The following is a 14,962-nucleotide window of genomic DNA, read 5'->3' on the forward strand; positions in this document are numbered from 1 at the left end:
TGAATGTACACATTTTTAAACTTGTCTTGCTGATATTTGCCATGCAGATAGATTAAATAACGTAGCTAGCTATGTTCTTGCTTATTGTGCAGTGGAGGATAAAATTACCTGTATGCCTATGGATGTGTAGCTAGCTATCTAGCCGATCTGTGTATGGACCCAAACGTTTGGTATACAAATGAGTTCAGAACCTAGCTATGAACCTCAGCTATCATAGCCAGTTGTATCAATTTAAAAACAGGCCGAATGAGTAGAATATAATTGCTTTGTGCCAAGGATACAAGTCGTATATACATGTAGTTATTACCATGCATGAGATCCTCACATTGTAGCCTGTACATTTAACATATTCACAACGCTCTAACCACTAGGCTACCCTAGTATAATTTTAAAAACAGTACACTACACTTCCTATGCATATAGATTACTGGGAAGCTGTTATCAGATAGCTTAGCTAGCTAATTAATATTAACGTTTCTGAAGAGTACAAGCTTTCAAGATAGCATAACAAATGCCATGAGGCTCATTAGTAGTTGCTAGTTTAAAGGAAATAATTCTGCTTGCTTAGTGAGTACCACTGCCTCCCGATTTGCCTCATACCTGGCGTGAACTAGGGACCTCTGCCTCACAAATTCGTGACCGCCCTCTAGTGTCTTAGCCGATCGGTGAGCATTCGCCCACAGATGTCGGCTACGACGCTGAACTGCAGTCAGGTCAAGACCCAAGTGAGGACGACGAGTACACCCAAGACAGTTTCTGACATTTTGTGCAAACCCACAGTTTCACCAGCTGTCTGGGTGGGTGGCTGGCCTCTAGTGTCTTAGCCGATCGCACCATCTCAATTTAGCTGATGAGGGCCTCCTGAGTGACACAGCGTCACTACAGCCCCGGGTTCGATACCAAGCTGTGACCGGGAGACCCATGAGGTACACAATTGGCCTAGCCTCGGCCGGGTTTTCCTTTCCCCATCGTACTTTAGCGACTCCTTGTGGCGGGCCCGGCACCTGCAAGCTGACCTTTGTCACCAGTTGGACGGTGTTTCCTCCGACACATTGGTGCAGCTGGCTTCCGGGTTAAGCGAGCATTGTTGTCAATGAGCAGTCCATCTTGCCAGGGTCATGTTTTGAAGGACGCATGGCTCTCAACCTTCGCCTCTCCCGAGTCCGTAGGGGAGTTGCAGAAATGGGACAAGACTAACTATCATTTGGACACGATGTCACATATGTGTCAAGCTGAGGGAGCGTGCAATTGGTATGCTGACTGCAAGAATGTCCAACAGAGCTGTTGCCAGATCATTTAATATAAATTTCTCTACCATACACCACCTCCAATTTCTTTTGAGAGAATTTGGGTGTAAGTTCAACTGGCTTCACAACCATGCATAACCACACCAGTCCAGGACTTCCACATCTGGCTCCTCCTGCAAGATCATCTGAGACCAGCCACCCAGACAGCTGGTGAAACTGTGGGTTTGCACAAAATGTCAGAAACTGTCTTGGGTGTACTCGTCGTCCTCACTCGGGTCTTGACCTGACTGCAGTTCAGCGTCGTAGCCGACTTCTGTGGGCGAATGCTCACCGATGGCTACCAGTATACTGAGGTCATCGTTGTGAACAGGGTACCCCATGGTGGTGGTGGGGTTATGCAGTGGTGGAAAAAGTACCCAATTGCCATACTTGAGTAAAAGTAAAGATACCTTAATTTTAAATGACTCAAGTGAATGTTATTCACTCAAGTAGTATTTTGCTGTAAGTCAAAAGTATGTTTTAAATATACATAAGTATCAAAAGTAAATGTAATTGCAAAAATATACTTAGTATCAAAAAAGTGATACTATGTAATTTCACATTCTTTATATTAAACATACCAGACAGCACATTATTTATTTAGATGGCACACTCCAACACATTGTGTTTAGTGAGTCTGCCATATCAGAGGCATTAGGGATGACCAGGGATGTTACCTTAGATGTGTGTGAATTTAACAATTTTCCTGTCATTCTAAGCATTCAAAATGCAACAAGTACTTTTGTCAGGGAAAATGTATGGAGTAAAAAGTACATTATTTTCTTTAGGAATGTAGTCAAAAATAAATAGTAAAAACTACACCACTGGGGTTATGGTATGGGCAGGCATAAGCTACGGAGAACAAACCATTTCATTTTATCAATGGCAAATTGAAAACAGAGGTAGTGTGACGAGATCCTAAATAGAGATCAATTCATCTCCCACCATCACTTTGTTTCAGCATGAAAATGCACAGCCCCATGTTGCAAGGGTCTGTACACAATTCCTGGAAGCTGAAATTATCCGTTCTTCCATTGCCTGCATACTCACCAGACATGTCACCCACGTGAGCATGTTTGGGATGCTCTGGATCAATGTGTACTACAGCATGTTCCAGTTTCCACCAATTTTGCACAGCCATTGAAGAGGGGTTTGAAAACATTCCACAGGCCACATTCAATAGCCTGATCATGTCTGTGAAGATGTCGCACTGCACGAGGTAAATGGTGGTTCTTTGACCCACAGGCCTTCCTTTTTTTTAAAGGTATCTGTGATCAACAGATGTGCATCCGTCTTCCCAGTCATGTGAAATCCATAGATTAGGGCCTAACACATTTAATTCCTGTAACTCAGTAAAATCTTGACATTTTTGCATTTCTGTCACATTTTAAATATTTCTATACAAATTTGAACGAAGTTCCAGCATTTTGTAAAATCTGTATTTATTCATGATTTACAAAAGGCTCAAGCAAAACAATTTAAATTATTAAAATGTGTAACCTAAAATGAGAAACAAAGTTGAATACAGTCTTCGAAGCTGAAACAGGATATTGCCACCGTTACTTTATGCACAATTAAAGTTAACAGTGAAATCTGGCACATGTTCTCCTGAAAAGAATATTTACACAAGATGGATCAAAAAGCTGTGAATGAAGAGATGTAGGGGTTTAAGACTGGAGAGATTTACTTCATGTATATAGCATACTGCCCAAATCCTTCAAATAATAGTTTCCTACAGTAGCCTTATAGATCCAAATGTATTCCATGTTTTATAGATTTAACAGAAGGCTCAAACATTTTAAATAAACAAAATCTGTGCAAGTACATGACATAAGGTTCAAACAATGTTCCTACTTTTGATTTTTATTATCATTTGAACTGACAGTGAAGTAATTTCCCTCATACTGGTGATGTATACAACTTGTCAAATTTCACAACTCTGCAAATGACTATTCAATTCAAAGAAAATCAATACTAAAAAGTGGGGGGGAATAGAAAACATTAAAAAACTGTTAACACCCCCATTGACAGCGAGAACCAAAAGATAGGAGTTAATTGTTTAAATTTCCTACGTCACTTCTAAATTCTGAACTGTCCATTTCTGAAGATGAACACCAAATGAGAGAGTTGCTACTATCATGAAGTATAAGTTCTGTTTGGAACGAGAGAGATATTTACAGTGTGTGTGTGTGTGTGCACTCAAGTGGACCCCCAGTAGGACCCAGTAAACCAGTTTATATATGTGGAAGTCATAGTGAAGACATAACATCTTCCAGTAATAGCTGGAGCAAAACTAAACCCACATTCTAAGGAATGAAGAACAGTGTATCACAAACCAGAATGGACAACATTACTCCATTTGAATCACTGAGTCACAGGAGGTTGGTGGCACCTTAATTGGGGAGGACGGGATCATGGTAATGGCTGGAGCGGAATTAGTGGAATAGTATCAATATATCAAACAAGTTTCCCATGTGTTTGATGCCATTCCATTTGCTCAGTTCCAGCCATTTATGAGCCGTCCTCCCCTCAGCAGCCTCCACTGCGTATAAGAAGTTTAACTAAAATGATTAGTCTGGTATGGAAAGCCTGGGCATTTATTTAAACAAGGAGAAATTAAGTGTGAAAATATGTAATGCAGAAGGAGCATAAAATACCATAAAATATTCCACATTACAGTAAGCTATTACATTTTTTTTTTTTTAAATAAGCAAAACTTATTCCCTAACCCAAGAATCATTTTACAAACAAAAATATATCCCCCCCATCACGTGATTTCAGATGTGTCTTACTAGTATAATTAAAACGTTTTACAGTGGTTTATTTTAATATATCCCCCCCTTCACGTGATTTCAGATGTGTCTTACTAGTATAATTAAAACGTTTTACAGTGGTTTATTTTAATATAGCTTCGACAGTTTAAGAGGGAAATTAAGCAAATAAATGTCTCCTATTGCAATGATACATTTAAATTGTACGTAATGGTCCAGTTATTAAATTAAAAAACAATAAAGGAGAGTCACTGGGAAACAAAACCTGGCTCTCTTTCTCGTTGCCGAGTTGGGGCTTGGCGGTCTGTCTTGCTAAGGCTCCAGTCTACTACTTTGTATTGAGTTCATTTTCCAGCTCCATGAGTTTCCGTGAGGCCTTGACTTTGTTAGACACCTCCTTCCCTTGGGAAAAGAGCCGCTGGCGCTCCTTGAAGGTCATACTCTCTGGCGCTTCTCCAGTTAAATTGTTTTCCTGTTCTTGACCACTGCAACGAGAAAAATAACCACAATATGACTACAACATATACTGTACCACGTTGTGAGTTCTCAGAATTGCTACACGACAATGTCTCAAGTTTCTGATGGTCCTTCATTCAGGCGATTCCTTTAGGATGCTGACCCAGTTGAATGTTCTGTTTATGAAGAGAGAGAGATGCATGGCAGGCCTCACCCTTTTGTCCACTTCTCTCGCAGGTCCTTGTAACCTTCTTCTGATCCTACAACCCCGGTTGCGTTTCCAGTGTATGAATGAAATCCTGTATGAATTCATTCATTGGGGAAATAGAGCACATTAGTTAATAATTCATTTAGTTTTAGTACCATGTTGGCTGGTCAACCCAAAGCGTGTTTTAAAAAGATGCCGGGTACAAAAGTATATAGAACCGCTGTCTAACTACTTATTCACTGGGATTCATTTACCTGCGTCAGTACACGAAGAGTACTGCACGGCAATGTAAAGTTATTGTGACGTAACACTGTCAACTGTAAATCGTTGCCAAGTCACAATCCAGGCTATAACTTGATCTATCTGTACCCAGCAACTTCTCAGTCAACTTCAAATTCTACAACAAACCAAGATTTTTCCACAGACCAAAAGAAGCTGTTGGGACTAGATTAGCTGACTGAAGCGTTAGGTCATTCCAAGGCACGCCTGAAGCAGCAGGGTCTGTGAAACAAGTGTGTGGGATCAAAGGTGGAGGTCAACCATTAAGGCATGTAGCACCCGAGGTAAACGGTCATCAAGCCTGTTATGCCACAAACTGACTTATAAACCGCTTGATGATAAGGTAGGAGCTCATCAAAGCCACAGGGGCCTGAATGAGGACCGATTTGATGTGCTAACTGGATTTCTTACTTCTAACCGAACATCACTGACCCACAGGTGACCTCTACCTCTGACCCACAGTAGGCATTAATCAGTAGGCTCACGTGTCCGTGTGTCTGTCAGGGCCATGCCAGCGGCGGGCTGGGGCTGGCGTCTCACACTAACCCAGAACTCCCACCAATAGAATCTGACTGGTTGTGTTCCAACAAATGGTGTGTGTGTGTGTGGAAGCACAACCAGAATCCAAATGCATGTTGATTGTGTTTTCTTTTGTTTTAAATGGAATGAAACTGGGGATAACAGGGCAGACACAAACACATTGACTTGTGTGAACCGAGGCAGGACTCCACTGGCATGGTCAAGTTCTTCTGGTGCAGAACCAGCTCTCAGTCTACAGACTAGTTGATACTTATCCAAGGTCTGTCCCCTGAGCTAAAACAACACCTTATGAACCCTCCAATAACAAACACTAAAGAAAGGGCCCTTGATGGTTTGTGGATTTCATTCTTTTAGTAAGCCAAATGTAAGCTTATACAGAACAGTACTTTGGCATCAGATGTAATGTAAGTCAACCAAAGGTCTTTCTATATTCTAGAGCCATGGATAATGTGTTCCTTTCATTCAAAAAAGGCGAGCACAAATACCCCTAACTCCAACAATTCAGTTAGATTTTGCTGATATTCTTTTACGATAAAGTGGAGCAGGAGGTGGAATCTGAGCAGTCTCAAAACATCTAGATATCTTATCTATCAGAGAGCTGGGTTGCCCTTCACCTTGATGCTGCCAGTGGATTGTGGTAAACAGAGGGAGCCAGTGGTTCAAGTGGAGACCTGAACCACGGCATGGCCTCGGAGGGAAGCAGCAGCATTAGACAATGTCACACACAGACAGACTGACGGGACAGCCAGAGACATGGCACACAGACAGACAGAGACATGGCTGGCAGACAGAGGCATGGCAGACAGACAGAGGCATGGCAGACAGAGGCATGGCACAGACAGACAGAGGCATGGCACAGACAGACAGAGACACGGCACAGACAGACAGAGACACGGCACAGGCAGACAGAGACACGGCACAGGCAGACAGACACACACGGCCGGCAGACAGACACAGACACACGGCAGACAGACACAGACACACGGCAGACAGACACAGACACACGGCAGGCAGACAGAGGCACGGCACAGACAGAGACACGGCACAGACAGACAGAGACACGGCACAGGCAGACAGAGACACGGCACAGGCAGACAGACACACACACACGGCCGGCAGACAGACACACACGGCCGGCAGACAGACACACACGGCCGGCAGACAGACACACGGCAGACAGACACACGGCAGACAGACACACGGCAGGCAGACACACGGCAGGCAGACAGAGGCACGGCACAGACAGACAGAGACACGGCACAGACAGACAGAGACACGGCACAGACAGACAGAGACACGGCACAGACAGACAGAGACACGGCACAGACAGACAGAGACACGGCACAGACAGACAGAGACACGGCACAGACAGACAGAGACACGGCACAGACAGACAGAGACACGGCACAGACAGACAGAGACACGGCACAGACAGACAGAGACACGGCACAGACAGACAGACACGGCACAGACAGACAGAGACACGGCACAGACAGACAGAGACACACGGCCGGCAGACAGACACACGGCAGACAGACAGACACACGGCAGACAGACAGAGGCACGGCACAGACAGACAGACGGCACAGACAGACAGACACACGGCACAGACAGACAGACACGGCACAGACAGACAGAGACACGGCACAGACAGACAGAGACACGGCACAGACAGACAGAGACACGGCACAGACAGACAGAGACACGGCACAGACAGACAGAGACACGGCACAGACAGACAGAGACACGGCACAGACAGACAGAGACACGGCACAGACAGACAGAGACACGGCACAGACAGACAGAGACACGGCACAGACAGACAGAGACACGGCACAGACAGACAGAGACACGGCACAGACAGACAGAGACACGGCACAGACAGACAGAGACACGGCACAGACAGACAGAGACACGGCACAGACAGACAGAGACACGGCACAGACAGACAGAGACACGGCACAGACAGACAGAGACACGGCACAGACAGACAGAGACATGGCACAGACACGCGGCACAGACAGACACGCGGCACAGACAGACAGAGACGTGGCACAGACAGACAGAGACATGGCAGACAGACCGAGACAGGGCAGAATCAGGAACAGCCATAGCAGCCAAAAAGAGGAGTGAACAGAATACATGAGTGTTGAAAGGAGGAGAGCAAAGCAGCAGAGGCAGTAAATAGCAATGGATCTCATCAGGCCGATTGGAATGAAGCTAGGATTCAGCGGGGGCGGGTTGCAGGTTTTGTTGATGTGAGATTATAGCAAGGTTAGTGATTGGTCCCTCAATTTGAGTGAGGAATGCAACACATTAACAACAGGCCCACCACACATCATCCATACTGGGTAGGGCAGGGGCACTGGTGCTGTGACATGCAGGGTGACTTTCACTGAGCCTCTTGACTAAGACTGTGTTGCATTACTGCCATCTTTTGTCCATGGCTGTTTAAAGTGTTCACATCGGAGGGCTTTGCGTTCACATTTTCTTTAAGAACACTTAAAATAGAAAGGCATAATCCTGTGATTGTCAATGGTGGATATCATTAGTTACTAACAGCATTTCTACTTAAGAAATATCTTATTAGTTCCTCAAACTACAGTAGACTATGTTATGGCTCACAATGAAACACTGAAAATGTATTGACTTTAGAATGCCCTTCTCACCAAGAGACTTAAATTATTGTGGTTTGTTGACCAAAAATGCAGACTATCCCTAAAATGTCAAGCAAAGTTTATCTTGAAAGAACTTTTGCCAGGTTCCAGCAATAGAAGACAATAACTGAAAGTTGACACTTCTGCCAGTAGGGGTCACTAAAGGCTTTAAAACAGAATATATTGTGCCACAGATTTAAACCATAGAACTAGATTATAGTGAAGTACTACTACCGCTCAGTAATTTGATGAGTGATTGATTGGTTTGGAGCCCTGACAGACCTTTAAACAGCCACAGACAAATGCAATGGCTCACTCAACAGATCTTTTCCCCTTTGCCAAGTGAACCTGAGGAGAGTTGCTCCTCTCAGGTCCCATCACAGAGACAATGTGATAGATAAGAAGCCAGTGGCTCAGTGTTCCTTAATGCCAATCCCACCCCCAAGCAGCTGTGGGGCCCGCGGCAGGGCTGGGCAGGCAGGCAGGCGGGCGGGCGGCAGGTCACCACCACAGCAAAACCAAACACATGGGTGGGCGAGGGGCGGCAACACCAACAGTACTATGATTGGATATCTGGAGTGCTATCACGGCGAATCACGGGTTGGTTTATCGATTGCTTTTACTTGCTAGAAGGATGATTGGCGGTAGAGGAACGGGTGAGGACAGGACATTTGACAGAAGGATCGGGAAAAACAAACTAAACGGAATCTGATTTGCTAGTGGAGGAGTGGAATTTCCAACAACCTATAACAAACTGATGGGAGATGGCTGGAGAAATAACAAAGTACAAGTTGATTGGCAACTACAATACAGATCTACTGGATTGTCGAGAGACAGAGAGGAAGGGAGAAGGGAAAAGGAAGCCAGAATGACTCTACTGAAAAAAACAGGAACACAAAAAAACATGAATGAATGAGAGATCTGGAGAGGGAGGCGTATGGGAGGGCGTGTCCTCTCTCCTCTCCGTGTCTACCTTTAGAGTTGCCTGTCGGGATGAAGCTGAGGCTGGGTTTGATGGGAGGGGGAGGGGGCTGCCCTGCAGTACTGTTGGCATTGACAGCCGGCGGCTGGAATGAGCTGGACAGAAAGATCCCATCAGACAGAGGGCGGGGCTTGCGCGCAGGCGGCTGCGGCTTGTGCGCGGGCGGGAGGTCACCATAGGACTTTCTGGTGGCGGAGAGCTTAACCTGACCTGCAGCGTCCTCCTCCTCCTCGTCATTGTACGAGACAAACTTGGCAGTGTACAAGGCGTCAGGGGAGACGACCTGGGTTTTGAGGTAGGAAGTGTTTCTCTGAGGCGGGGGTGGTGGAGCGTTAGTGGCAGTGGTTGCGGGGGATGCAGTGGGAGGGGGGGGCTGAGGCTGGTAGTCCCTGGGGAGGGGAGGTCTGTACAGACCAGGCTCGTCAGGGGTCAGCAGCTTGCGCTCGGCCTCCTCGTGCTGCCGGCGCCGCCCTTCCTCCAGACGTGTGTAGTACTCCTCCTCCTGCCTCCTCTAAGGGAATGGGAAGAGCCTGTTAGTGTGGCCAAGGCATGGCTGACTGTCTTGGACTGACGCATTCTGCTGGAGGGAGGATCCCATGGCCACAAGACAGCCAGAGAAGTCCGCCACTTCCTTATCTGTTCACTATATGTCTGTGTATGTCTCTGTGTGTGTGTGTAATGTGCGGGGGAGGCTACTCTGTGTGTTGTGTTCTGGGTACTTCATGTGCTGTTTTTCATCTCCTCTACACTCTGTGTTGAGAACCGCCATCGGCGAGATAACAGGTACTTTTCTGACAGCTTGGGATAGTTTGAAGCGGTTTGGGTTAGACTACAGTCAAGTGATTCGATAGGCTTGAACTCAAGGACTTTTAGAGGGACCAGCTAGTAACAGAGATTGGTTGGCTCTGGTTTCTGTACATGGATCCCCTGGGTTAGTGTGTGGTATGGTGGGTAGGTATATGACGTCGATGAGAGGATGGTGATGTCTTGTACTCTGGTATGGCCACAGCGAGGGTGGGGCATTCCAACAGCAGTTCCAAAGCAGTGCCTGATGAAATGACAAATGGCTTCCAACAAACGTAGGATTCCATAAACAACCGGACATAGACAACAACAAGTGACTCCCATGCTTTTTGGGGGGTAGGAGGGTTACATGCATCCATTCATAACATTACATAACACAGAGGAAGGGGACCATCTTGAGAACATGCCGTTAGGACATCGTTGTCATGATTACAGAGCTTTAGATTACCAGTGGTCTGAGGATGACTCACAGGAAAACAACTAAATCAATGGTCACACAGTGAAAACAAAATGGCGCTGGGATGTTGTAACATTGTCACACAAGGTCAGATGACTGGATGCTGATGCTCTCAGACCACTGGTGATTCAACGTCCCCATAACTGACTGGGACTGAGGACAGGAAACACTCAGTGCTCCAAAACCACACTTGGCCCCTGACAGACCAAACACCACCAGGCATCATTAAGATAAGTGAGCATTCTGTCTGGCTGTGGGCTCTCTGACCCAATACTACTTCTCCTGTACACAGAACACTGAATACTACCTCCATCACTACTCGACTGGAGTCCTAAAAACCCAGCCAGACAGTCCCCTCCACAGTTCTCTGATTGGTTCATTGTAGAGGGGCGTGTTCACAATTCTTCATACAGGATCACTTACAGCTCCGTGGAGAGAGTGACCAGGAACAGTAGAAACCTTGAAAAAGCTGGTAATGTTAGCAGATTATAAAAAATGGCCGCCGCCTCAGTTGCCCCTCTACACCCCCTGAAGGGAAGTGGTCCCCACAGATCGGTCTTTACTTTCCACTGTATAATTGTTCTCTTATGCTGGTGGGCTGTTCTGTTTAGGCACGACTCCTTTTTCATGAGGTAAACTACAATTAGCTGGGCAGATCCCCACGGGGTAATACTTTAATTACAGTGCAGCTTAGTCTCTTAAGTCTCTCTCTGGGTTTACACTCCGTTACTCTGATGTCCTCTGCTTCCGATTTGGCTGTGGCTTTCTGCTTTAATCTGCTCTGCTGGCAATGACATCAATCCTTTACAAAACTTAACTAGCCTCAAAATTGTTTTTACAAAAAACAATGAAACACAGCTGCATCGGGATTCCATTGAGATCTATCAGATTCATATAAAATATTAAACAATAATCTAATTACAGTCTGACTGAACAGAAATCACTTTCATAGAAATGTATCATATTTTGTCAAAACCCGTCTAACCAGCTGTGTGTTAGCTAACTGCTGAGAGGACTGTGTAGTGTACACGGTCCAATGGGTCCCGTCAGGGAGGTGTACCTTCTCATCGACCTCTCGTCTGGCCCTCTCCTCCTCTCTCCAGCGTCTCTCCTCCTCCTGCTTGGCCCGGTCCTCCGCCTCGCGCTTACGGATCTCCTCCAGCTGCTGCTTCCGCCGCCGCTCCTCATCCTGCAACTACACACACACACACACACACACACACACCATTCAGCACCGTGTACACGGCCCGGGGAGTCGTCCTACAGTCTATGATCTCCTAAAAGGTGTGCTTGGAGATGAATCTGTTGTAGAGTGGAATATATTTTGTTAAATCGAACCGTTTCATATAGAAAACCCAAATGTGTTATACACGAGTGTTATTCGAGGCCCTGCTCTCTAAGGTGAAAAGGTGGAAGTACAACTTAGTAACAAAAACTATCCTCAGATCTCCAACTGAAGCAAACCTACCGATGCGCTCGTCACACTGTCCTACCTTGAGTTCACGTTAATCCAGTCAGCCCGTGTTTCCTCAGTCCGTCACAGCTCAACGGTAAAGCCCTAAGGTCTGCACCTACACACGTCTATACACAGGCTCATTCAGCAGATTGGCCCCGTCAGGGGCATCGGGTTTCCAGACAAGGGCCCGTTGTGTTGAAAACGTCTAGGTCTAGATATTGTGGGGGAATGCTCTGTATGCTTAGTTAAACGTCTAGTGGGGGGAGGAGGGGCATTTCCACTCTGCCACAGGATAGGTCGTCTGTGTTGAGAGAAGCAGTGTGCACTGCAGACAGGCACATGGCGACAGCTGGACATGCAGAATGAATGACAACAACGTGCAACAACAAACAACAACGGCATGGCTGGGCAGAGTGGAGCAGAGGAGATTTCACTGATGTCATGATGACCAAACAACAACGGCATGGCGGGGCAGAGTGTAGCAGAGGAGATTTCACTGATGTCATGATGACCAAACAACAACGGTATGGCTGGGCAGAGTGGAGCAGAGGAGATTTCACTGATGTCATGATGACCAAACAAGAACGGCATGGCTGGGCAGAGTGGAGCAGAGGAGATTTCACTGATGTCATGATGACCAAACAACAACGGCATGGCTGGGCAGAGTGGAGCAGAGGAGATTTCACTGATGTCATGATGACCAAACAACAACGGCATGGCTGGGCAGAGTGGAGCAGAGGAGATTTCACTGATGTCATGATGACCAAACAACAACGGCATGGCTGGGCAGAGTGGAGCAGAGGAGATTTCACTGATGTCATGATGACCAAACAACAACGGCATGGCTGGGCAGAGTGGAGCAGAGGAGATTTCACTGATGTCATGATGACCAAACAACAGACTGGAAGTCAATCACCAGATGAAACATGACTACAGACGGACAGAAGAAAACACTGCAACTTCCCCAATGAGAGAGGAGGAGGAGGAGAGATGCTACAGCATTCAGGCTGAGCACGAGTGTTGTTCACACACAGAGCTGGATGACTGGAATGAAGTGGACTGACACCCACATGGTGCAATGATGGTTACGCCCCCACATGCAGGTGACCGCTGCTGGGGAGGGTCTTCCACCATGCACAGACAGACCCCCACTGCAGCAGGCCAGGCAGCTCCCTGCTCTGAAACAACGGCTGCATGGTACTGAGCCTCCCTGGAACAAATACTTTATGTAACCATGCCCCAGTTAGTTTTAGATACATTTGTTTATAGGTGAGATTAGTGTGTCCTACTGATTTTCTTTTTCTTTCTGGGAATTGTTTTAATCAACAATGATGATTTATCTTACGAGGCATTATTATTTGATATCGTCTTTAAATGAGCCCTGACCAAAATAATTAGTGTGGCTGTGTGGCCTTGGGCTCTCACAGAGACCAAGGTAGATCACTGTTCCACAGATCGACAGGTTCCCCAACAGCCAATGAGAATCGCAGGATGACTTCCCCGTGGCTACTCTAGAGCCAAGAGTGGCACCTCCAAATTCCCGAACCCGCCCCACGAGCACAGCAGCCGGCCCCCAGGCCTGATGAGGGAGGGCAGAGAATGAAGGAGAGGAAACACATGTGGAGCCCAAGACAAGTAAGAAAGGAGAAAGTAGGGAGAATGCGTAAAGATAGAACGTACCAAGTCTAGAACAGAGATTGCTGGGACAGCAGTCTGCTGCGGAAGAAGAGGAAATCAAAGAGAGAGAAAAAAGAGGAGGAAGAAGGTGAAAACATTGCTAGGGGTTTTAGAGGCAGCAGTGATGTGGTGCCAGGAACATTCCTCCCCAGTATGGGGCTGATTACAACCAGTGGTGAATGTACGGCCCACTTCCCCTCAGACCGATAACGCTCCACTTCGCTCCGTCCGATTCCTCGCATGGAGCCCCCCCCCCCCCACATGCCAGAGCCTGGATGGCAGGGCCTCAGAAGAATGTTGCTCACTACTTAAAGAAACTTCCTGGAGTCTCACTAGACAGAGACTGTACTGTTGTAACAGTTACTAATGAGGAGTATTATACTAGAGGGGCCTCGCTGGTTTATGTTCATCTGTGCTGTTGTCTGAGGAGACCAGGGACATTAACCCTCGTTAGATGACGTTTTACTCGATTCAAGTCAGACTGTTTTCTTGCCGAATGTAACACTTTGATGGCCATCCTGTTAGACCAGGAGATGAATCATTTCCAAATGGCCATAATATTAAACATTTAAGAAACGAAAACAATTTCTACTTTTCCATGTAGGTTTGTTGTGTGTTCGGCATCCTGCCCCTCCCTCTCTTGCAGCCAGTTGAGAACAGCAGCTCAGCTTAGCATGTGGCAAAGCAATGAGCATAAGCATGTTGCAGGTGCACACTGAAAAACATTCATTGTAGCTAGCTACTTAATGGGAGTTCCTCAGGGGAATTCCATATCCTACTCTGTACCCATTGAAGGGATACTTTAGGATAATGGAAATGAAGCCCTTTCTCTGTCGGATGAACTCATGCATACTGTTTTTGTGCTCTGCATCCAGTATGATGGAAGTTTGAGGCAGTTTCGCAGGCTAATGCTAACTAGCATTAGCACAATAACTGGATGTCTATGGTATCTATTAGCATGCTGACAGTAACCATAGACTTCCAGTCATTGCGCTTCCAGTCATTACGCCAGTTAGAAATTGTTATCCATTGAGCTAACACTTGTTAGCAACTCCCTTCAAACTGCACACAGAGACCACAAGTTCATCTGACCCTGGAGAAGTAGATAAAGGACTTTTTGCCAAAATTCTGAAGTATCCCTTTAAGACCAGTTCCATTTCCTATCTTCCCACTGCCCTGCTTGGCCCATGGCTGGCCCTTCCTTGGCATGAGAAATGTCATGCCCTTCATAGAGCTCAAGTAATTTATAAATGGGTCTACTGTAATCAATGATGAGTCTGTGAATCTAATGATCTCAGCACTGAACATCTTGGGCCACAAGTCTTCCTCCATACACCTTACCTCCCTGATGTGCTGTATGATTCTCTATAGCACAGCGTACCTTCTCCA

At 46.3% G+C, this 14,962-nt stretch overlaps 1 protein-coding gene across 15 annotated transcripts in view; it reads right to left on the reverse strand.

The window, feature by feature from the left end:
• Positions 1-2,709: 2,709 nt before the first annotated feature.
• Positions 2,710-14,962, reverse strand: part of LOC109885485 (afadin) — a 125,738-nt gene continuing 113,485 nt past the window's right edge. For 6 of the 15 annotated variants that reach the window (XM_031800972.1, XM_031800976.1, XM_031800975.1 and 3 more), the window contains 4 exons: positions 11,501-11,635; positions 9,171-9,690; positions 4,728-4,812; positions 2,710-4,542 (listed from right to left, as the gene is read on the reverse strand). In XM_031800972.1, the coding sequence (XP_031656832.1) occupies positions 4,386-4,542; positions 4,728-4,812; positions 9,171-9,690; positions 11,501-11,635 (897 nt within the window). In that variant the 3' untranslated portion in view covers positions 2,710-4,385. The remainder of the gene's footprint in view (positions 4,543-4,727; positions 4,813-9,170; positions 9,691-11,500; positions 11,636-14,962) is intronic. The other 9 variants (XM_031800982.1, XM_031800977.1, XM_031800983.1 and 6 more) reach the window with 3 other exon arrangements.

This window comes from Oncorhynchus kisutch, linkage group LG21 (genome assembly GCF_002021735.2).
Source record: "Oncorhynchus kisutch isolate 150728-3 linkage group LG21, Okis_V2, whole genome shotgun sequence".
NCBI classification, from domain to species: Eukaryota; Metazoa; Chordata; class Actinopteri; order Salmoniformes; family Salmonidae; genus Oncorhynchus; species Oncorhynchus kisutch.